We start from the raw sequence: 20,566 nt of genomic DNA, 5'->3' as shown, positions 1-20,566 counted from the left end.
ACAGTCGAAGTTTGTCTGTGCCCCTGCCCTCAGCGAGTCCTTCATGCCCCCCAGAAGAGCGTCCCCCCTCCCCACACACACACACTTTGGGAAACACTGCTCTAGGGGGAGATACTGAGTTGCCCTTGATCACCTCTAGCAGCAGGTACAATGGCATTGCAGTTTTGGAGGAGGCTGTTGGGCGGTTTGGCTGCAGGATTTATGCTGTGTGCAGCTGTCGACACCCAGAGTGGAGGTCTGAGGTCTCAAAGGAGAGAGGTAGGTGAGAGAGACACCCGCTGCTGAGACAAGCTCTGAGTCACCACTCTGGCTAGTGAAGGGCCCTTTTTGGCCTGGATGGCAAAGAACCACCCATCCTTGGCTGAAATGGGGTCCATCACAGAGAGCTAACAGTGATGCAGAACTCTTCCCTGCTGGATGCATTGTCCAGGGGGCATGTGTCTCTGCCACACTGCCGCTTGTAACATGTATATTAGACTGTTACGCTCCCTAGAGTTCCTCCGGTGCCGCCTGCCACTCTGGGGACTGTGACCCATCCCTGAGGTGCAGTGTGTGTATTTCGGAGCTGGGACAGCCTCTCCCTCGGCCAGGCCATCGGAAGATTTTGCTGGAAACAGAATTCATGTCTGGGAGGGGTTTCAGTACATTCTCTGGCTGTGCTGGCCATGCTAATGAGCTGTTGCCAGTGTCAATTGGAGAATTGTTGGGAGTCTCTGCTGCCAGTGTTGGAAATGTCTGGGGGCAGCAGCTGGGAGCTCCAGGACAGGAGGTGGAGTCTCTCCATGTCTCTGGGGGATGAGCTTCCCTGATGTTTTCCCAGGTGGAGAAGGGGGATCCCATGCACAAGTGCTTGGTCTCACCTTCCTCAGCTGCAGAGGAGCTGTTGACAGGCTGGAGGTGGAGGATCCCACTGCGAAGCAGCCAAGGGATGTGACTGGCATGAGCATAAACCACTCTCCCTTCTCTTTCAGGACCCACAACAATCTCTATATGCCAGAGATGGCGGCGAAGCTGGGAGAGCCATTTGTCAAGGCTTTAGACATGCTGGAGGTGGAGAAGAATGCCATCCTAGGTAAAGAAATCCAGCCTTTCTTCAGAGGAAAACATATAGGCAGCCTTACCAGGAGGGGGCACTTAACATTTAATATTAGCTGCTGAAGCTGAAAGGAATCAGGGTCTAGATTCTTTCCTGCTCTGCAGCTCTCTGCTCTGCTTTGAATGAATTTGTTTTAACTAAACCCCTTTAACCTAATGAAGTCTGACTCGAGCCTCCCATCCAGTTCACCTGAAGGAAGTGGTAGCACAGGTCCCCATGTCCCCAACCCCACTGGAGGATGTCACTGCTTCCTGGGACTGAGTGATTCATGTTTGTCTGTTTGTGAGCTGCATTCGTTTTTCACCTGGCTCTGTGTGCGATCCCATAACTAGAGCTTTGTTCCACGGTACCGCTGGCTGCCATAGCCACAGAACCCTGCCATCCTCAGTAGAAGTCTTGCAGTCTGGCCCCTGCCTACAATCATTATAAGTAGGTTTTCAGACCCTCATCCAATTGTTTTGGGATGTATCAGGCATGTGAATGAATGACGTGTTCCAAATAACCAGGGGTAAGGCACTGGCTTGGAACTCGGGAGATCAGGGTTCAATTTCTGAGACTCCCACAGTCTCGCGATGACCTCGGTCAAGTCACTTTACCTTCTTGTGCGGCTGTTGTCTATCTGTATAACAGGGATAAGCTTTCCCCTCTTTAAGCTGAAAGCTCTTCGGGCAGGGACCATCTCTTCCTACATGTTACAGCATCTAGGATGCTAGGGCCCTGCTGGGATTCTAGAGGCTGCTATGCTACTAACAACAAGCAGCCAGTGAATCTGGCCAGCTCCCTGGATGGCCGTCTGTTAAAGAGCCCACAGGGGCTGTTGGCAGAGAGGTTGCAGAACTTGACAGTTCTCTTCTGGCCTGCATTGGAAGGCTGGCCCTGTCAGCCTATATGGAGTAGTGAAGGGGGGTGATGTAGCTCTTGGAAGTTGCTGGGACATGGTGGACTAGGCCCTGAACGAGGAGCAGATTCTTGGGGAGGTGGCCCAGGGAGCGAGTAGCAGTGGACAGTAAGGATGCTTAGCAGACTGCTGCTGTTCACAAGGTCCCTGGGCTGGGGCCCAGAGAAATGGGTGGGCCTGGGTCCTCCCCAGCCCCCCAGAAGGGAGCAGGAAAGAATCCTGGCAACTGAGATACCTCCACTCCCAGAGCCCATCTCCGGAGTGGGAGCTTGTGGGCACACACCCTTGGCCAGAAGGGGGCGCTTGAGAGTGTGAGCCCTTTGCAGTTGCACACTTTCTCCACATTTCCCTAAACTCAGAGAGCTGAGCGCACCGTATCGTGGGCACGCCCAGTGCGGGTTCAGCACTTGCCCACATGGGGCTTCTGTTGACTGTGGTATTAGTCCTATAAATGGGCTGGCCGGCTCCTCGCCTCATAGCTTGGTTCCAGAGGATCTTGCTGAGTCCCTGGCTCTGTGCCTTCCCAGCAGCCAGGCCTGAATTGAGGCTGCTGTCTGTGGCTGATATATTTGCTCTTCCTCTCTCCCTAGGCCTCCCTCAGCCTCTGCTGGAGCTTTACGACTCTCCTGTTTACAAAACCATCTTAGAAAGGATGCAGGGCTTCTTCTGTACCCTCTACGACAATTGGTAAGCCCTCCCCCACGCAGGCACTGAGCAGCTGTAACCTGGAATGAACCATCCCGTGGAGGGGGTGGCACTCACCTCAGCCAGCAGCCGCCGTTTTCTGTGTGCACGCACTGTGGTTTCCCTAAGACCCAAGCGACTGAGCAGTGATGAACTGCATAGAGCTCCTGTAACCCACTGAACAATCTGACGCACGGCTGCCAGATTAGCAACATAGGCTGGTGGGTTTCCTGAGGACTCTTCCATTGCCAGCTTGTACCCTGACCTAGTTGGCTGCTTGTATCCCATTTCAGTTAGTAACATCAACACTGGGTAATGCTTGGTGCTTAGATGCTTCAGGGAGGATCTCACTGCACATTCCTGAGAGGGATCCCATAGTGAAACTTCCTGTGAGCTTTACATACACCTCGCTTTTCATTGTAGCTTCCACATCCTGGGAAATGCTGGCCCGTCAATGCAACAAGACTTCTACACGGTTGAAGGCCTCGCCACCCAGTTCCTCAACTCAGCCTTCATTAACCTCAACAACATTCCTGACTACAGGCTGCGCCCCATGCTTCGTATCCTTTGGCTGTGGCTGAAGCCTGCCTAGGAACCATTAGAGAGTGTAGAAGAGGGCCCCCTTCCCAAAACTGCTCTGGCTTCATTGTCGCTCCTCCTCTCCCAGGCTGAGCCAGTGAAGGGAATAGGGAAGACAGACCAGATGAAATGCCTGCCTCTGTCTCCCTAGTCCTCTGTCGCTAGGACTCTCCCACTCTTTTTAGTGGCGCATCAGCCGGTGCACATGGAAAGGCACTGCAAAGAGCGAGGTCCGCACAGATTACGCATGCAAACACGTTGCAAGAAGGAGGGCCTCTCTGCCGACACGGCCAACCTCTGAGATCCTTCGGGGACTAGATTTCCATGGAGGTTGGGAACAGGGTATTCTGCTGACTGGCTGTGTGAAATGAGCTGGGGCATTCCATTCCCAGGGCACAGCGATCTACACCTCGAAACTACCCTGCCACTTGGCATCAATTGTCCCTTCTGGGCAGTCTCAGTTGAACAGCCTTCCCACACTGAAAATGAGGTCTGCAAGACCCAGTGCAGGGAAGGTGGGCTAGATGCGCCTGCTGCACCGCTCTCTGTGTGGTTCCTGCTCTGACTTCACATGCTGGCACTGTCCCAAGTGCTAACATTGCTATGGTGTGAACAGATCACTGGTGGTTGTTAGTGGGTTTCAACTAAGAAGCAAAATGCATGGGGCTCGTCTGTGTAGGTGACTGAGCACTGCATGCTGGGACCTGCAGTCTCCATGCTTTATGGTTGTCAGCTGTGTTGGTGCACTGCCGGCCTTCTTGGCGTGCTGCAAAACTTCCTTAACCAGCCCACCCAGGTGTGTTTGTGAAGCCCTTGGTTCTCTCCTGTCCCTCGGAGCACTACGAAACCCTTCTCTGTCCTATGCTCGGCCCGCTCTTCACCTATCTACATGTGGTAAGAAACTGCTTTTTTCAGTGCTGCTGGCTGCTGTGAAGACTCAGGGCTCCTGTGTCAGTGGAGACGTCCCTGCAGCCTCAAACTTAGCAGGGCTCCAAAGCCCAATTACACAGGGAGCAGAGTCTAGAAATTTGATTTTGGCCACTTCGGCATGTGGTGTGTGGATTCCAGGCATTCTTGCCCAGTTACACCCTCTCTGCCCCCAGGGTTGTGTGAGATTGGCTTGCTGTGAATTTCCAGGCTAGGGGATGTAAGCCCCTCGTTGTCTTCAGTCATTGGAATCTCTGTGGTCTTAGGCCCTGGCCTCTGAAGCTTTAGGCCCTGGGTGATGCTGGGCCCGTATCCCCTCCTCCTCCCTTTCCTGGTGAGATAGCTCTGACACACCTAGAGCCAATACAGCCATCCCAGCTTTCCAGCCATCACTGAGCCAGTGGTTCCGAAACAATGAGTCGTGCCCCAAGTGGGGTTGCTCCATCAGCAGATGGGCTTGCAGTGATCTTTAGTGTGCTCTAAATGGCATCCTTCGCTCAGCATGCGCTCCATGCACACGGCATGCAAGACCTTGCCATGCGTAGAACGCCATTTTCATGTGGCATCCTCCGTACTGCCTGGGATCGCAGGAAACAATGCGTCTGCAAATGGATTCATGCCAAGGGAAAGGTTGGGCACCCCCCTTGCAGGAGTTTTTGCTGGTCTCCTGTTCCGTGGGCCTGGAGACAGGTATATTTAAAGCTCTTTTGAATCAGACCAGGTTCCACACAGAGCTGTGCCTAGTGCCCTTTTGGCTCCGTTCTGGTGAATGGTGTTCAGGACTCTACAGCGTTTCTAGAGTCACTCTGAGGGTGTTAAGTCCTATCTGGTGTTTTTGCAGAGGCTGTCCCAGAAATGGCAGGTCATCAGCCAGCGGAGCTTACTTTGGTAAGGGACGTGGACTGAAGGGTGCAAGGGGTGGGAACTACAGCTTGGGATTCTAATCTGGCCTTTTGCCCCAGCTGACAGCACTGTGGAAGAGAGAAACCCTCCAGTAGAAAAATCTGATTGGGATGGGGGCAAAGGGGACCAGCCCTGCCCCAGAGAGAGGAAACCAAAATGGTCCTGCTGCTGCTGGGCCTGGGGCTGGAGTCTGCATCTCCTTGGACTCCTTGTCTGTGAGGCCAGTGAGCTGTTGAGCAGCTGCCTGAGGACTGACTGTTCCCTCCAGTTCTGGAGAGCTGTGAGGGAAGATGCCCTGAAACGGGAGACACCACCCCCTGGGGTGCTTCTCTGTGATGCGGAGTCTCGAGAGGAATTGAGCAGGGAGACCTGTTCATTACTGCAGTGTGTCTCCCACCCTCACTAGGGGAGTGAAGGTCTAGTTACTCTGTGGGTGTGGGAAGAGTTTCTGCCCTCCCCCTTCTGTTAATCTGGACTGTGATCCAGCCAGAAGCTTGGCCTGGCCAGCTGGGCTGTTCACTCCACCTGTACAGGCAACGCTAAGACACTAAGATGCCACCTCCCTGATCTCAGTGCTCCTCTAAACTCCACCCCCATCCCCTCACACACCTTATTTTTCTTATCAGTGAGGAGGACACAGCAGATGACAACCCGGAGTCCCAGGAGATGCTTGAGGAGCAGTTAATCAGGTTGCTGACCCGGGAAGTCATGGATCTAATCAGTAAGTGAAGCGAGTGGGTTGCAGGATGTCACAGGGAGAATCATGACCTGGGCAGGAATCCTGGCAGGGTTGTCAGACTGCATCATATTTGTGGTGTAGTGGCCAGCAATGGAAGGCAGGTGGGAGAGAGACTGTCCCCAGGAAGGTCTCCTCTAATCCCTAACAGAGATCAGTTTACACCCAGAAGCTGGAGGCTTATCTTCCTTCCACTGTGTTTTTCTGTTCAAACCCTGAATATTCTTAGTATTCATGTCAGAGCCCAGCCCATCTTTGAATCTTGCTGGGTTATCCATTGGGTTATGTGTAGGATTGGGGGCATTAGCCTACGTGTCTCCAGGAGCAGAGTGCAGAGGCTGCTGGTGATTACCTCACTTCTCGCTCTGTGGGAGGAGCGCATCTCTCGTTCTTTGGCACACCCCTTTCGTTAGCTCCCAGGCTTGCACATGCCCCAGTGCAGCTTCATGCCCTGAGTTCGGGGCAAAGTATTTCCACATAAGAATGACAGGAATGCATCAGAGCCTGACCTTGTGATTCATTTCCTAATTAGCTTCACCTCCTTAGGTTGCTAAGCCAAAGTCTTGACACTGAACAAACTTGCTCCAGTGCCCTCTTGGCTGCTCAGGATTTGAGACAGCCACGTGCCCTCTCCCATCTGGAGCTGCAGCAGATTTGAAGAAAAAGCTGCTGTGACCAAGACACTTGAACTTTCTGCCCCTTAGTCCAATCTTTGGCCTCACTTTCCGGCTTTCTATGTTGCATTTGGTGTTCTTCAGCCTCTGTGTAGGGAACAAAGTTGGGGAATGCGGGGGGGGGAAACAAAGCAGCAGGGCCCCATGAGGGTGCGCAAGATGATCCAGGTAAGCTCCATGCTGGTGTCTCCCCTGCCTGCCTGACCTGTACTTGTCTTTGCAGCTGTTTGCTGTGTTTCAAAGAAGGGCGCCGCTGAGCACAACAGCTCTGCTGCTGCAGACGGAGATGGTGAGTTGCCCTGCTGTATCCACTCACCACTGCTGTGCATGCAGACAGACCCTTTCCTTCTTCAGAGACTCTGTGCAAAGTCTGACCAAAGTCGCCAACTCTGGCCCTGGTGAAACTCCTCTCTAAGGCTCAGGAGCCCAGTCTTAGTCCCGTGAGTGAGCGTGTCCCATGCCGACTTTGCTGATAGCCCTGCAGGAACCCAAGCACTGGGGAACTGTCTGTGGTATTGTCCTTTGATGCTAAGGCTTCCTCCTCCCAGTCCCCTCTTAGCAGCTCTTCCTTTTAGGATATAGGATGCTTTTTCCACCCTCATATGAAGCAAGCCATGTTCTCTAGGCCTCGTTGGCATGAATGGGACAGTGGTAGTTGACCCCAATGACCTGAGCTGAAGTGTCAGGGGAGGGAGATGATCTAGCTGGGTGAGCCATAGCTAGGGGCATGCTCTCACCCACTTAGCCTAGCTTGGAGGTGTTCTCTGGTGGGGTTGACACTTCAGCCCAACGTCAACTGACTCTAGAACCAGGGTAAGCCTTGCTGGGGTAGCCTGTGGTGTTCATGTGGATCTCTTTCCCCTGCCGGTAGATGATGAGATGATGTCCACAGAGGTGACCCCACCTTCCAGTGCAGAGCTAACTGAGCTGGGCAAGTGTTTGATGAAGCAGGAGGTAAGGGAGTGGAAATGCTGGCCAGCCTCTCCTGCTTTCCTTACCCCTGAAATGAGCGTGCCCTGTATCAGAGGGAAAGTCTGTCCTAGGACCCCACCAATCATCCTGGAAAGTGCAAAGGGGGAGGAGGGAATAAGGCTTCTGGGGCATTTCAATCTGAGTTGCCAAGTGGTCCATGCTAGGGGAAGGCCTTTCCTGTAGCATTGCTTGCCTGGTCCTGCCCCCTTTCCGGAAAAACTATCTGTAGCAGGAATGCCAGGCTCATAGGTGAAGCGTTTAATCGTGGGAGCAGAGGTGTGGGTGCTGGGAATTCTCTGTGCTTAGGCACTGGCACAATCCACTGTACTCGCGTCCCCACATTCAGACTCCTCAGAGATGCCCCAGAGTTCTTTGCACCAGCTCCAGCAGTGTTTGTTCCTGTCCACATGCATCTGCCTGACACCTTCAGCAGAGATTGGCAAATAGGAACAGCCCCAGGCATTGTGGCTCTTGCAGGCTGACAGCTACATGCTGACCCTCGCTCACTCACAGTGCCCTGCAGTGCTGCATGTGGGGGTAGTCCGAGACCTCAGCATGCTTCTTGCCTTTTGTAGGAGCAGTAAGAAGGGTACCTCTGCTAGGCAGAGAGCCCACATGGGTTCTGGGGAATGCCCCCCCATCAGGAACAAGCCCTTCTCCGCACTAGGAAGTGCTTCCACTGACTCACTCTTTTCCCCCGCCTTCCCTATGCAGGATGTCTGCACTGCTCTGCTGATCACGGCCTACAGATCCCTCTGCTGGAAGGACACCCTGTCCTGCCAAAGAACCACCACACAGCTTTGCTGGCCACTTCTCAAACAGGTACTAGAGGAGACCATTGATGGAAGAAGGCAGAAATGGAGGCTCTGAGTACTGGTGTCTCCATTCCTCCTGAGCCTCTAACCTTCATGGACGGGCTCTGACTTTGGTCTGGATGGGGGCTAGATGTTCTCTCCATCTGGAGCAGGCCTGGCTTATATTAGTTGCTCAGTTCTATACTGCTGTTGCCTCTCCCACAGGTGCTTACAGGGAACCTGCTCCCTGACGCAGTGACCTGGTTCTTCACCAGTGTGCTGAAAGGGTTACAGACACACGGACAACATGATGGCTGCATGGCAGCTCTTGTCCACCTGGCCTTCCAGATCTATGAGGCTTTGGTAAGGAGCTGTGGAGGGAAAAGGGGAATTTTTATCATGCCAGGTTTGATATGTTGTAATGAATGAACTGTTCTCAAGCCTAAGTAGGGAAGGAGCACAGAGGAAAGGGGCTGCTACCTCCTCCACTATCAGGCCAAGGTGAAGGCTTCTGTGGTAGAACGTCTATTGACTGGTCTCTTCCCTTCTCCTGGTAGCGTCCCCGCTATGCTGAATTGAAGGCAGTGATGGAACAGGTCCCAGAAATCCAGAAGGATGCATTGGAGCAGTTTGACTGCAAACTTCTCAACCCAAGTCTGCTGAAAGCAGCGGACAAGCGCCGGAAGGACAATTTCAAACGCCTCATTGCAGGCTGCATCGGGGTAGGTGACTGCGGCGCTTAGATTCCTGGGTTCCTGAATCCTGCAGAAATGGCCCTAGCCATCCTGCATCTCCCCTTAGCCCGTCCACCTCGCTGATCCTGCTGGAGGGTGGCTGCAGTACATCTTATATAGTGTTTGTGTTGCTCTGGCTCTCTCTTCAGCCTTGGCCTGGGTGAGATTGTACCTGAGCACTCAGGGCACTTTGTGGGAGCTCTCAGGAGGGGCTGCTGGCACATGCAGAGGTGGTGTAAGCATTACTGGGCTGGGCCCACAAGTGTGTGCAGAGCCTTAGTCAGGATGCTGCCATTGGGCTAGAAGCATTGGGCTCTAATTATGTGGTCACAATCAAGACCTCCTTGTGACAGTCTCACCTGCTTTGGCATGTACAGCAGATGCCAGGCTACTCTTCTGGAGGCAGAAAAGTTGGGAGATGTGAACTGAGAGGTAGGGGTGGAGCATGGCGCCTCAGCTGGGTGGTGACTGACATAACATCGGAGAATGCTTGTGGGACACTTACGTGACTCTGGGATCCTTAGGCTGAGTGGGTCTGTGGGTGCAGTGACTAATCTAAATCTGTCCCGCTGTCCTTTGCAGAAGCCTCTGGGGGAGCAGTTCCGCAAAGAGGTTCACATCCGGAACCTCCCATCTCTCTTCAAAAAGGTGAAGCCATCACTGGAGACAGACGTGCTGGAGAACAATGAGGCTGGAGAAGGTCTCACTGCCCTGTTTGAGCCCTGAGCCTGGGGCACCTCAGTCATCCCTTCGCCCTTCATATTTTCCATCTCCTCTTGTAGTAACCACATTAGATTCCTCTTCTCACTTTTCCATGGCCCTTTGCCCAAACAGAACCCTCATTGGTTTCATCCCCGTACCTTTTCCTGTGTGGGGATGTGGCCTGGGTTTGGACTTGATCCAGCCTGTCCAGCTTTTCCTGATTCTCTTCCTCCTCCTCCATCAGATTTTCAGCTTTAGGCCTCAGCTTGTGTACAAGATGAGAGCTGAGCACATAGACTTCACTAGGTAGAGCCTAGTCATACTGGAGCCTTGGGTCACTTGAATCCCACCTGCTTCTGAGCTAGCCCCTCAGGAGTTCGATGTAATGAGGCAGAATGGTATCCCAGCTGAAGATGGCACTCCCAGCCTTGTGGAGGAAGCCAAGCTTCACCTGATATGCATTACACTCCTATCATGCCCACCACTGGCTACTCCCATTTGGCATCATGTCCAGTGTGATGGGGGCTTGTTTTCTGGAGAATCTTTCCCTTTCAGATTACTTGAAAGCAGCCCATTTTCTCAGCGGTGATTGTTCTCCTGGTTGGGGACTGCCTGCTTAGGAGTGTTACAGTGCCCTCAAATCCCCTTGGACTCTGTTCTTCAAAACACTGTTCCTCTCTAGGAGACAGATCTTGTCATTGTATGTGTGCTCAGTAGATCTTACTCCACAAGGAACCACACACAAAGCTGCCTTAGCCTTGTGGCAGTTTCTACCAAAAGCCCCTCAGGACTGGGCCAGGAATCTCTCACAGCATTCCCTGTGGACTGGAACATGACAGGTGCAGAGTATGGAAGATCAGAACCAGTCTGTCAAGAGCCTGTAAGCCCTAAAGGGTATCAGCCCTCATGAGAGGGGGTCTGCATTCTACTGTAGGGGTATGCAGTGTCCAGCATCACCATTCTCCTAAGCTCTTGATATCCAGGGTTGAGGAAGATGGGGATTGAATTTCTTATGGACTGTTTTAGCAGAATAAGGAAATGGGGACTGAGATTTGGGCCCTGTTTTGGTGGCAGACACAGTAGTTTAGAGTCTGTTATTTGAGAATCAAGTGTTGTGGCAGGAATTGGGTTCTGTGATGCAAATTGAATGATGGAGGAAGGTCTTTATCCAGAATCAGCTTCTATGGTTTGCCATCCATGGAACTGCAAAGGAACAGGTACTGAACCCACTGCGAAGAGTACTGTCTAGGCTGTGACATGGACAAGGGGCAAAACAGAAATCTTAGAAAAATGGAGCTGGAGAGATCTGCAGGCATTGGGAACACAGCTTGACCATTTTGGCCTGAGCCCATTCATCCTACTGCCCTTGTTCCATAGTCCCTTCCACTCTTTGCCTCATATTTTTACTGGCTCCTGGCCTCAGCAGAGGCTATCTGTATTTATTGTGTTGTGGTATTTTTAACATTGTGACTTCATGCTAGAAACAAAGATTTTTTTTAATGGTTTTTAGAGCCTTCTTTTGTAGGACTTATTAAAAGCAAAGCCGTCTCTGGATTGGTGGTTAAACCTCTGAATGTCAGTAAAGGTATTTCGGTTTCATACACAAAGTATCATGTCTGCCTTTATTCTGTGGTGTTCTTGTCCATTTGATGCTGAGGCCTCTATACTGTGTTTCTCCTTACAACACCCATGTTTTACTTCAGTGACAAAGTCAGACTCTCAGCATTGTATACTCTCTGGTTTGACTTTGATCATTAGACTATGCCAAGAACTAAATCTGTGTGAAGATCAACTCAGAAGCTTAAGAACTGTAGTTTGTGTTCAGAGTATCTAGTTAAGGAGGAGTCATGCATGACCTTTTGAGTCCAACTGCTGAAATCAGGCAAAGAAACTACAGTTTCACTTACATAAAATATGGCCTCTTTCATGCAACCACCTCAACTATAACTCTGCCTACATTGACATACAAGAATGTATCACCACCATGAAACAAAGTAAAGGCTGGGGTGACTAATTTACCTTTTTGGAAGGGCTTCCTGATATTGAGCTATGGAAACTGATTTCCATTGGGTGAAGTTGTCTAGTCTGAATTGTTTGAGGTATTAAGATTAAGGCCTGAAAACAAAGTTCATGTAGTACAGGCCAGATTAACAGTGGTCAAGACTAAGGATGTTAACTTGGTTAATTTACTAGTCAAGTAGTCGATGGAAATTCCATTCACTACTCAATAAGCACTTGTATATTTCAAAGGAGGAATGCAGAACTCTGTGTGCAGCCAGGGCTGCTGACACTGACGTGCTAGCTTTGAAATGTACAAGAGTCCCTAGCAGGCCCTCACTGAGCCCAGGGTCAGTGCTGCCAATTTGAGACACTGAGGCAGCATTTCAAAGGAGCAATGTCACAGCTGAGCAGATCAGTTGTGCAGCACTCCCCCTTTTAAGTAGCCCCTCTTCCAGCTGCCTTTATCTGAGAAGCAGCAAAGAGGGGAGAGGGACCAACTAGTTGACTGATAAACATTTGCTTACCAGATAGTTGACTAGTCCTTAACATACTTAGTCAATACTTTGCTAATATAAAGCTAATCTGTAAGCAAGAGACATGCCCCAGCTCAGGGCTGAAGGTAAAACACTAATTGATAAAAGACCCAGGTGTAGAACAGTAATTGGTACTAGGCATTGACTCTCAATCCATTGCATTGGTCCTGGCCATAAATTTTAAACACATTCCAAAAGGATGGTAACACTAGCTTTGTTAAAAAGGATCTTGATACCTACACTGCCCACAGATACCAACTCAGTTTCAGGAAAGGATTTAAAACCATGGTGTCCATTATGTTAGCCATATTTGGCTAGTTGCGGGTAGCTAGTTTGCTATAGCAGTAGCCAGTATAGTGAAGTACAGGATTCCAGCAGTCATCAGATGCCCTGTATTATGCTCCTACTATAATAACTTTAGATGATTAAAATTTGGTTTCAGAAGTTAGCAAGTTACTATTTCAAGTTTTTTCCCCTAGGTTGGAAAAACTGGGCAGCCTTACTTTTAGTTACTTGAGTATTATACTTTCCCTCTTCATACTTTCATTAGGTGTGGTGAAATCTGCAGTCATATTACATGCCTACATTTAGCAAGATGAGACTCCATAAGAACAGGCTAGTGTCATCTTCTAACATTCTGGAGAAGATTAAGAATGTTGAAAATCCCTTTTTTAATGTTTATTTATGGATGAGGAAGCTTGAGCTGGAACATGCACTCCTCTATAAACAGTACTACTCCAACTGTCACAGCAGACCCCCATCTTAATACAGATGGACTTAACATCATTCTTCCCCTTGGTGATCAAATAACTACAGCAATAGCTCACACTGGATGAAAAAAGGCAAGAGGTGTATTGGCCTCAACACTCTAGCCCGCATCTTGAAGCACCAGCCGAAGTATTGTGGCACTAGCATTTTTTTTGTTAACAAATTAGTAGTAGTAAGTGATGCCTTTTCCCACTTACCCTAGCAAATCAAGCCGCTCTAAGGTTAAATTTACTTAAGTCTGACATTTAAAATAGCCTCTTATTAAGAATGCCACACAATCTGCCTTGAGCTAGAGCTGGCCCTTCTCCTTACTAAGGTTTCGGTTAGCTCTAGGACCTTTAGTAAGGCCCAGTACAAGCCTCTGCTGTGCTTTACTGGTAGTCCTCTGCTAGTGCTGCACATTCTTAGAAAAAGAGCTTTAAGATTTTGCTAACTCTTGCTAGCACCTCCACTTTCAGCTGTGCATATCACTCCTGAAATTTAACAGCACACTTTCATTTCTAGTGTGTCCATCTGGATAGCCCCAGTGCTTAGCAACCTTGAAGCAACACCTCCCCCTCTTTACACAGATATGTGGGCTGGAAACAATTCCTGCAAATAATCAGTCTATACTACTCAGATATGAACTGCTCAGTCCATATGGTTGGAGTCCAGCTCATCCAGGAACCGTCGACATTTCCCTATCAGCACTTTGATGGCTTCACTCATCAACACATCTGGAGGTAGGATACCTGTTGACTCCACTGAGACTGCAGAAATAGAGACAAAGGGCAAGTCAGCTATTACCCAACATCAGATCTTCCATGTTCATGAATAATTTAGATAATGAAGTGGAGAATATGTTGACAATGTTTGCAAATGACACCAGGGGAGGAGTTTTGAGCACTCTGGAGGACATGATTAAAATTCTATCAAGAGAAGTGCAAAGTACTACACTTAGGAAGGAATGCACAACTACAAAATGAGGAATAACTGGCTAGGGTTATAAAAGTTAATATTCTGAAGTGTATCAACAGGAATGTAAGAAAAGGTAACTGTCCTGCTTTACTTTGGTGAGGCCTCAGCTGCAGTGTTGTGTCTGATTTTGGGCACCACACTTCACGAAAGATATGGAGAGGCAAGAGGAGAGCAACAAAAATAAGAGGTTCAGAAAACATTAACCTGTGACCAAAAGAAAACTGGTCGTGTTTAGTTTTGAGAAAAAAAAGACCAGGGGGTGAGGGAGGGAACCATCCTCAGATATGTTAAGTGCTGTTACCGAGACAGTGATCAGTTCTTAATGTCCACTGAAGAAATAGCAGCTTAATTTGTAGCAAGAGATTTAGGTTAGATACTAGGAAAACCTAAGCGTAAGGGCAGTTCTCTCTGGAATAAGCTTCCAAAGGGATTATGGAATTTTTTTTTTTTTTAAGAACAGGATGAACTCTGTCAGGGATGATTTAGCTTCCTTAGTCCTTCCTCAGTGCAAGGGGCTTGACTTGATCACATTTCAATGTCCATTCCACTTTTATGATTCCATACTCCCCACCATTCTGTCTGTGACTACAAGCAGAAAGTGACCTGTACACAGTGACAAATTAATCCATTGTGGGCAACAGAACAGACACTGCAGGGTTTGTTCAGTACAGGGAGAAGTAAACAGATGGTTCCTGCCCCAAAACCAAAAGTCAAGTTCTCATGAGGCACCTGTTGTAAAATGAATGTATGAAAGTGTTGGATCTTCTGCAGACAAACAAGTTTAGAATAGCATGATGACAAGTTTCTGCAAGGTGAGAAGCCAAGGAATGGGCTGAATAATGCAGCAGCAGAGAAAGATTACTTACAGATGTAATGATCTCGCACTCGTGCCAGACGCACAAGGTTTTTCAGATCATCATGACGAAAGATCTCTCGGCTAAATGTATCCATCCGAGCATTGGCCACTTTTGCCACCTTCTTCCCTGCAGAAGATGGGGTATGTATTTATTTATCCCTCTCTCCACACTGGTGGACCAGCAATCTTCTCCCTGCCAGTACCGCTCCCAAAATATACAGTTCTCCCCACCAGGCAAAGGCACTGAAGTCCTACATAAAAACTACCTTACTCCCCAACACAAAGTTCAGCAAAGCATAAGCCTGAGTGGGCTGCTCCAGCTGAAAAAATATACTATGTACCCTGTTCTACATTGGGCACAGGTCCACTTGAGGCCTCAAGACTGCTGAAAAAGGCACACTCAGAGTCCACAACAAAACCCCAAAAGAGCTAAGTGGATAGGTGAATCCTGCCCTAGCATCTCAGGGAGAGAACAGGGAGGCCTTAACCATCATATTTTACACATGACAAACCCATTCATTTGTAGAGCCCAAACCCAGAATAGAGATTTAGTACTGAGGGCCATTTGGAGAGTAGGCTAGGTTTGTAATACGCCTGGCTCTAGCCTGTACTCAGTCTCATCTCTGCAAATTCAGAACCCCTGGGATAGAGTGGAAGGTACCTTTGATATTCTGAATCTCAATAACTCCAGGGGAGAAGCACTTCTTCAGTGTCTCAGCTGCCTCACCCTCAATGGGTTGCAGCAGAGTGATTTCAGGCAGCAGCCGGTAACTAGCTGTAGCCACTGGAGAAAACTTGGCATGGTCTTTACCTGAGACAAGACATAAGACAGCTGGTGCACGTGTATTTGTCTGAGTTTCTGTAAAATCTCCCAGCGGGCTGCTATTACTATGGCTCTTCCCAGCCCAATATTCCCTAGGCAGGCCTTTCACAATGGTACAGTTGGAGGCAACAAGACATCACAACCTGTTCTGATGTTACAATGCTCCTTTGTGCAGCCAGAATGGAAGCCCAATTTATAGGTGATGGATGATAATTGCATCCAATTTAGTTTAGGGATTCCTACTAGGATTGCCTTGGGCTACAGTAAATATGAGCAGCACCCACCTCCATTCAGTGCCCACTGATTCCCCACTACACATGGTTAAGCTCTGAACATAAAAAACAGCCAAATTGGGTGACCAAAGGTCCATCTAGTCCAATGTCCTGTCTGCCAACAGTGACCAATACCAGATGCCCCAGAGGGAGGGAATACAGCAGGTAATCCTCACATGATCCCTCTTGTCACCCACCTCCAGATAAACAGAGGCTAGGGACACCATTCCCTGAAGAGCTCCTTAATGCGTGCAATGTGAGACAGAAGAAGCTAAGAGCCAAGCCGCACTGAAGGCCACACAGCTCAGGGACCTATGACCCTGTGCCCCTACACACACTGTACCAGAGAGACTCATGTTTTCTATCTGCCAGTTCCAATGAAGTCTCGACTCACCTATGCCTTTGACACAGTGCATGAGCACATCAATTTCCTGGCCAGGCCGCAACTGGGCAATAAGGATGTCATCATGAACAGGACGCAAATCTGCATCTGCGAACAGGTCTGCTTGATTTCCCAGGGGCACCCATGTCATGTGTTTGCTGTACACTGGAGAGATTTATCACAGGCATCAGGCCAAGCCACCTGAGCACCCAGATAGATGGGGCAATACTTATGCAAGAGGCTGCTGTTCCCAGCAGGGCAGGAAAATACAATGCTGAACAGGGCTCGACAATCTATGTAATAAGCGAGTAAGATTACATCCCGGAAGACCCGGGTTCAGGTGATCTGCGCATGCGCAGAACGCCAGACAGCACGGCTGACGAGCGGGGCTTGCCGCAGCTCGGCGAGCCCTGATGATGAAATCAGATCTTGCAAAAGGGAAGTTTCATAGAAGGAAGGGGTCAGTTTTCTTCATGCCTGGGTATAGGAAGGGGAAGGGGAAGAGAATTCTCTTTCTGGTTAAGGTAGAGCTCGTTGGAGTCAAAGTCCTAATCTATTTAAGAGAATTTACTTCCAGAGCAGATGGTTTTACCTTTGTGATTAATGTAGAGCTCGTTGGGATCAGATGAATCCTTAGCAGCACGAGGATTCTGTTTGCACTTGATTTTCAGCTGGAACTGCAGTGTGTCAATTTCTGTGCCTTCCTCATCATCTACAAAGGGATGGGGAAAACAGAATGAGTCCCTGCCAGGCCATCTCTTCACTGATCAGATTCTCACTCACTCCTGGAACTGCAGATTTACTCAAACCATCTGGCACCATCAGAGCAGCATCCAATATGTCCATTTATCATAAGATCCTCTGCACAGAGTCTCACCTTGGTTCTTATATTCAAAGAGGCGTGGGTCAGCTCGGATGGGGATGAGGCCCAAGCGATGGGCCAGGATCTCATCCTGCACTATTGACGTGTTGTTGTACACAAAGACCTTCTCTACAGCTATTGTTGGCACCTGAGGGAAAAGGAGACAGGCAGTAAGTACCCCAGCCATGCACTCTTTGCTAAGCACCATTCCTTAATACCCAGCCAAAAGTTTTTTTGCTCCACCCCACCCTCTTTGGAGTAAGTCAAACTCTTGCCCTTCACAGATACCATCACCAAAGGAGGATCTAGATCAGGATCCTGTATCTTCTTCATTCCCTGCTTTTACCACTTTCCCTCTCTCTGTTTGCTGGTTCCCTCCCAATAACTGTGTTGTGTAATTGCTAATAATTTGAATGTTACCACTAACTTTAATAGGATTTAGTATTACCCATTATGAGCAGTTGTAGAACATGGCCCTATACCAGAGACATAGATCTGTGCATAGGATCTTTAATAGCTATTAGCAGCTGGACTATACTTCTCATCCTAGAAATGCAACAATTTCCGTTTTAGAACTGGTGCTCTATTACACAAACTCATTACATAAACTTCTAGTTTACAGGGTCAAAGACTGTACTACCTAGAGCACACTGAGTTCTGTAGTCCATGGAATATCCTCAGTGCACTTCAAGCCTATTCTCCACCTCACTGAATTCGGAGATTCTGCCTTCTCTATACTCTTCAGTCACAATCTCACCTTTCCAAAGATCTGGGTCTCACTCCCCCCAACACTCCCAGGAGCTAGTGCCCCAGCTGGCCTGCCTTCAAACTTCTTTACCAGTTAACACAATCTAGCTTCTGGGCAGAGAAAGAGAAGGTTAGGATACATTTTTTGTCTATCGCAAAGATGCTCAACATTAGCCAGGTCTAGCAGTGAGAAAAGACATGACAGGATTTGATGGGACTAGCAGCTGGGTCATGCAGCCCTGGCATGAAGATCCAGAAGCCTCTGTGGGTACCTCAGCAAGCAGGATGCGCCGGAAGGCATTAGCAATGGCTGCGTCAATCCCCACCATGTCGAATTCCAGCGTGTTCTCATCCATGTGGATCACGTCCACCCGGAAATTCTGTAGGGCACACGCAAGGGAGCAGTCACCAGGTATCAATTCACGAGGAGGGGCTCAGCCTTGTTGGCTGCTGCCAGGTGCAGAGGGGTATTGAGCAGGTGGCTAATAGCCACCTGCTATGGGGCTGCAGAGGCCAGCCACAGGAGACCCCAATGTCTCTCCCCCCCCCCCCAGCCCCCGCCGCTTGCAAGGCCTTGGTCCCTCACAGGTTCCCTGCTAAGTTCCCTCTAGGGTGCATGCAAGAATTTGAAGCCCACCCACCTCTTCATCAGAGCCACTCAGCAGCACTCACCTTCCTGGAAGGTAAGCTGCTGGCGGTAGGCTCTGTGGGAGACTGGAGGGATAGGGTTGCATGGTGGCTGCCCAGTTGCTCCTGGGATGGGCTGTATGGTGCGTAGCTGCCCTGTGTGCTGGAGCTGGAGCCAGCTCCAGCCCCAGCACACAGGGTAGCTGCCAGCGACATGACCCACCTAAGAAGCAGCTGGGCAGCCACCATGCAGCCCTGACCATAGCTCCAGCCCTTCCCCACAGCTGAAGTTGTTGGCCACGGCAGGCCATGTGGCAGCATGGAGGGTGGCTGCTTCAGGGGCTGGGGCCTGCTCCAGACCTTCCCCAGAGCTAGAGTTGTTGCCAGGGCTGTGTAGTGACTGCCCAGCTGCTTCCTGGGCAAGCCATATTGCAGGGGAAAGGTGGGCTGCTGAAGCTGGAGCCGGGTTGCTGGGCAGCGGTTGTTCCTGAGGCCAAGGCTGGAGCTGGGCTGCGGTGAGGCTGTTCCTGGGGCTGGGGCCCACTTCATCCCTCTTCCCAACCCCACACGTCTCTTCTCCTCTCAGAATTCCCTACCCCTGCAACCTCCTGCCAGCTCCAGCACCTCATTCCCTGCAAACCCTGGGCACTGGCAGCAGCTTCCCTCAGCCTCAGGCAGGGACTCACAGCCAGCCCGGGGAAGAGCAGCGAGGGGGCAGAGTCTGCCCTGGGAGCAGAGCTCAGGTCTGCATACTGGAAGAGTCTCTTGAGAAGTATCACCACTGCTGGGGGATATGGTGACACACATCCGAACAAGTGCACGTGACCTCATTATAGGCACAGAAGACAAAACTCACTTCGCTCATGGATGGAAAATATCTTAGCGGGAACACTGGTTCCCTGCCCCCTGCCTGCTCAGACCCCCTTTCTTCCCCCCATTAAGGGTCCCCAGTGGCTTCTTACCTGTTCGAACTTGGCTTGGTCCCAAGCGTCGTCATAGCCAGGGTAGTTGCCAGGAAAGTCCGTGGTGTGAACCTGGAGCAGAGGTGGGCAGTAATTTTTGTGGGTGGGCCACTTCATGAATGTTGGTCATGGGCTGGCTCAACCCCCCTCCGCCAGAAGGGGCAGGGCCTGGGGCAAAAGGGGAGACACTGGGGACTCGCCTCTCCCCGGAGTTGTCTGGGGCTGGAGGTTCTGAAGTAAAAACACCGCAAAGGGCTCGGGGCCCCGGCCCTGCTGCTACCACCACGTTGCCCGGCAGCCGCCCGGGCTTGCTGCGGCCATTGGAAAGGCTCGCGGCTCCGGCCCCTGCCGGGCAGTGCTGCGATGGGGAGTCCCGGGCGGCCGCCAGGCAACACGAAGCGGCAGGGCCGGGAGCTGCAGGCCCTTTAAACAGCAGCAACTTCAAGGGCTCCCGACGCTGCTGCTGCATTTGCCCGGCTACTGCATCTATTTAAAGGGCGCGCGGCTCCGGCGTGAGCCCTTTGGACAGGAGCCTTCTGCCCGAGCCGCGCCTGGAAACGCGGGGTCAGGGCCACAGGGCGCGACTAGGAAGCGGCCAGACTCCCTCCCTGTCAGGGGGCCGCATCTTGCCAGCCCAGCCCCGAGCTGGAGCGAAGCAGGGGCCGCGTGCCAGGGGCAAACCGCCCCCAACCGCCGCTCACCAAGACCCGGGCGCGCGCCCGGCCCCCTCCTGCCTCGCGCGCGGCCCCCAACTCACTCACGTTGCGGACCCCGAACTCCCCCAGTATCACCCGGCTCCGCATCTCCTCCACGCCGCCGCGCGCCGCCATCTTCCTGGCGCGCCCCCAGCACGTGACACGGCCACAATCCGGCTCTTCTCTGCGCAGTCGCATTAGTGAATACCCACTGCCCTGTCACGTGATACGGACCTTTCCTTCCGCTTTGGCGGCGCCGGCGCCTTAGCCCGACTTGGTCTTCACCATATTGGGTGTGGCGTTGACCTAAGAAACAGCCACTACTGCTATCGCGGGGTTGTGGGTCTTCGGCGCTGGGTTGACGCTGTCTTTATAATAAGGC

General features: G+C 50.8%; 2 protein-coding genes across 4 annotated transcripts in view; one reads left to right on the top strand and one right to left on the bottom strand.

Annotated features, from left to right (window-relative positions):
* XPO5 (exportin 5) overlaps positions 1-11,306 on the top strand; it is a 42,881-nt gene extending 31,575 nt beyond the window's left edge. For all 3 annotated transcript variants that reach the window (XM_075925014.2, XM_075925013.2, XM_075925016.2), the window contains 12 exons: positions 972-1,072; positions 2,585-2,681; positions 3,102-3,238; positions 4,054-4,151; positions 5,026-5,072; positions 5,714-5,808; positions 6,721-6,786; positions 7,369-7,451; positions 8,184-8,291; positions 8,489-8,626; positions 8,821-8,985; positions 9,580-11,306. In XM_075925014.2, coding sequence (XP_075781129.1) covers positions 972-1,072; positions 2,585-2,681; positions 3,102-3,238; positions 4,054-4,151; positions 5,026-5,072; positions 5,714-5,808; positions 6,721-6,786; positions 7,369-7,451; positions 8,184-8,291; positions 8,489-8,626; positions 8,821-8,985; positions 9,580-9,723 — 1,279 coding nt within the window. In that variant the 3' untranslated portion in view covers positions 9,724-11,306. The remainder of the gene's footprint in view (positions 1-971; positions 1,073-2,584; positions 2,682-3,101; positions 3,239-4,053; positions 4,152-5,025; positions 5,073-5,713; positions 5,809-6,720; positions 6,787-7,368; positions 7,452-8,183; positions 8,292-8,488; positions 8,627-8,820; positions 8,986-9,579) is intronic.
* A 1,590-nt stretch (positions 11,307-12,896) lies between these two features.
* POLR1C (RNA polymerase I and III subunit C) lies at positions 12,897-20,524 on the bottom strand. Its single transcript, XM_006131326.5, has 9 exons — positions 20,251-20,524; positions 19,490-19,561; positions 18,173-18,280; positions 17,169-17,301; positions 16,884-17,003; positions 16,304-16,456; positions 15,476-15,625; positions 14,825-14,941; positions 12,897-13,750 (listed from the first exon to the last, which is right to left on the bottom strand). The coding sequence occupies exons 1-9, from the start codon at positions 20,380-20,382 to the stop codon at positions 13,632-13,634; spliced, it is 1,104 nt and encodes a 367-aa protein (XP_006131388.5). The 5' UTR covers positions 20,383-20,524; the 3' UTR covers positions 12,897-13,631.
* Between the last annotated feature and the right edge of the window lie 42 nt (positions 20,525-20,566).

This window comes from Pelodiscus sinensis, chromosome 3 (genome assembly GCF_052426305.1).
Source record: "Pelodiscus sinensis isolate ZL-2025 chromosome 3, ASM5242630v1, whole genome shotgun sequence".
Taxonomy (NCBI): domain Eukaryota; kingdom Metazoa; phylum Chordata; order Testudines; family Trionychidae; genus Pelodiscus; species Pelodiscus sinensis.
This window is presented reverse-complemented; position numbering and strand designations above follow the sequence as displayed.

Coding starts and splice junctions, on each gene's coding strand:
- POLR1C (XM_006131326.5), bottom strand. CDS start 20,382: ATGCGACTGCGCAGAGAAGAGCCGGATTGTGGCCGTGTCACGTGCTGG. Junction 19,562..20,250: donor GGGAGTTCGGGGTCCGCAAC/GTGAGTGAGTTG, acceptor CCTCTGCTCCAG/GTTCACACCACGGACTTTCC. Junction 16,457..16,883: donor GCTCTACATTAATCACAAAG/GTAAAACCATCT, acceptor AAATCTCTCCAG/TGTACAGCAAACACATGACA.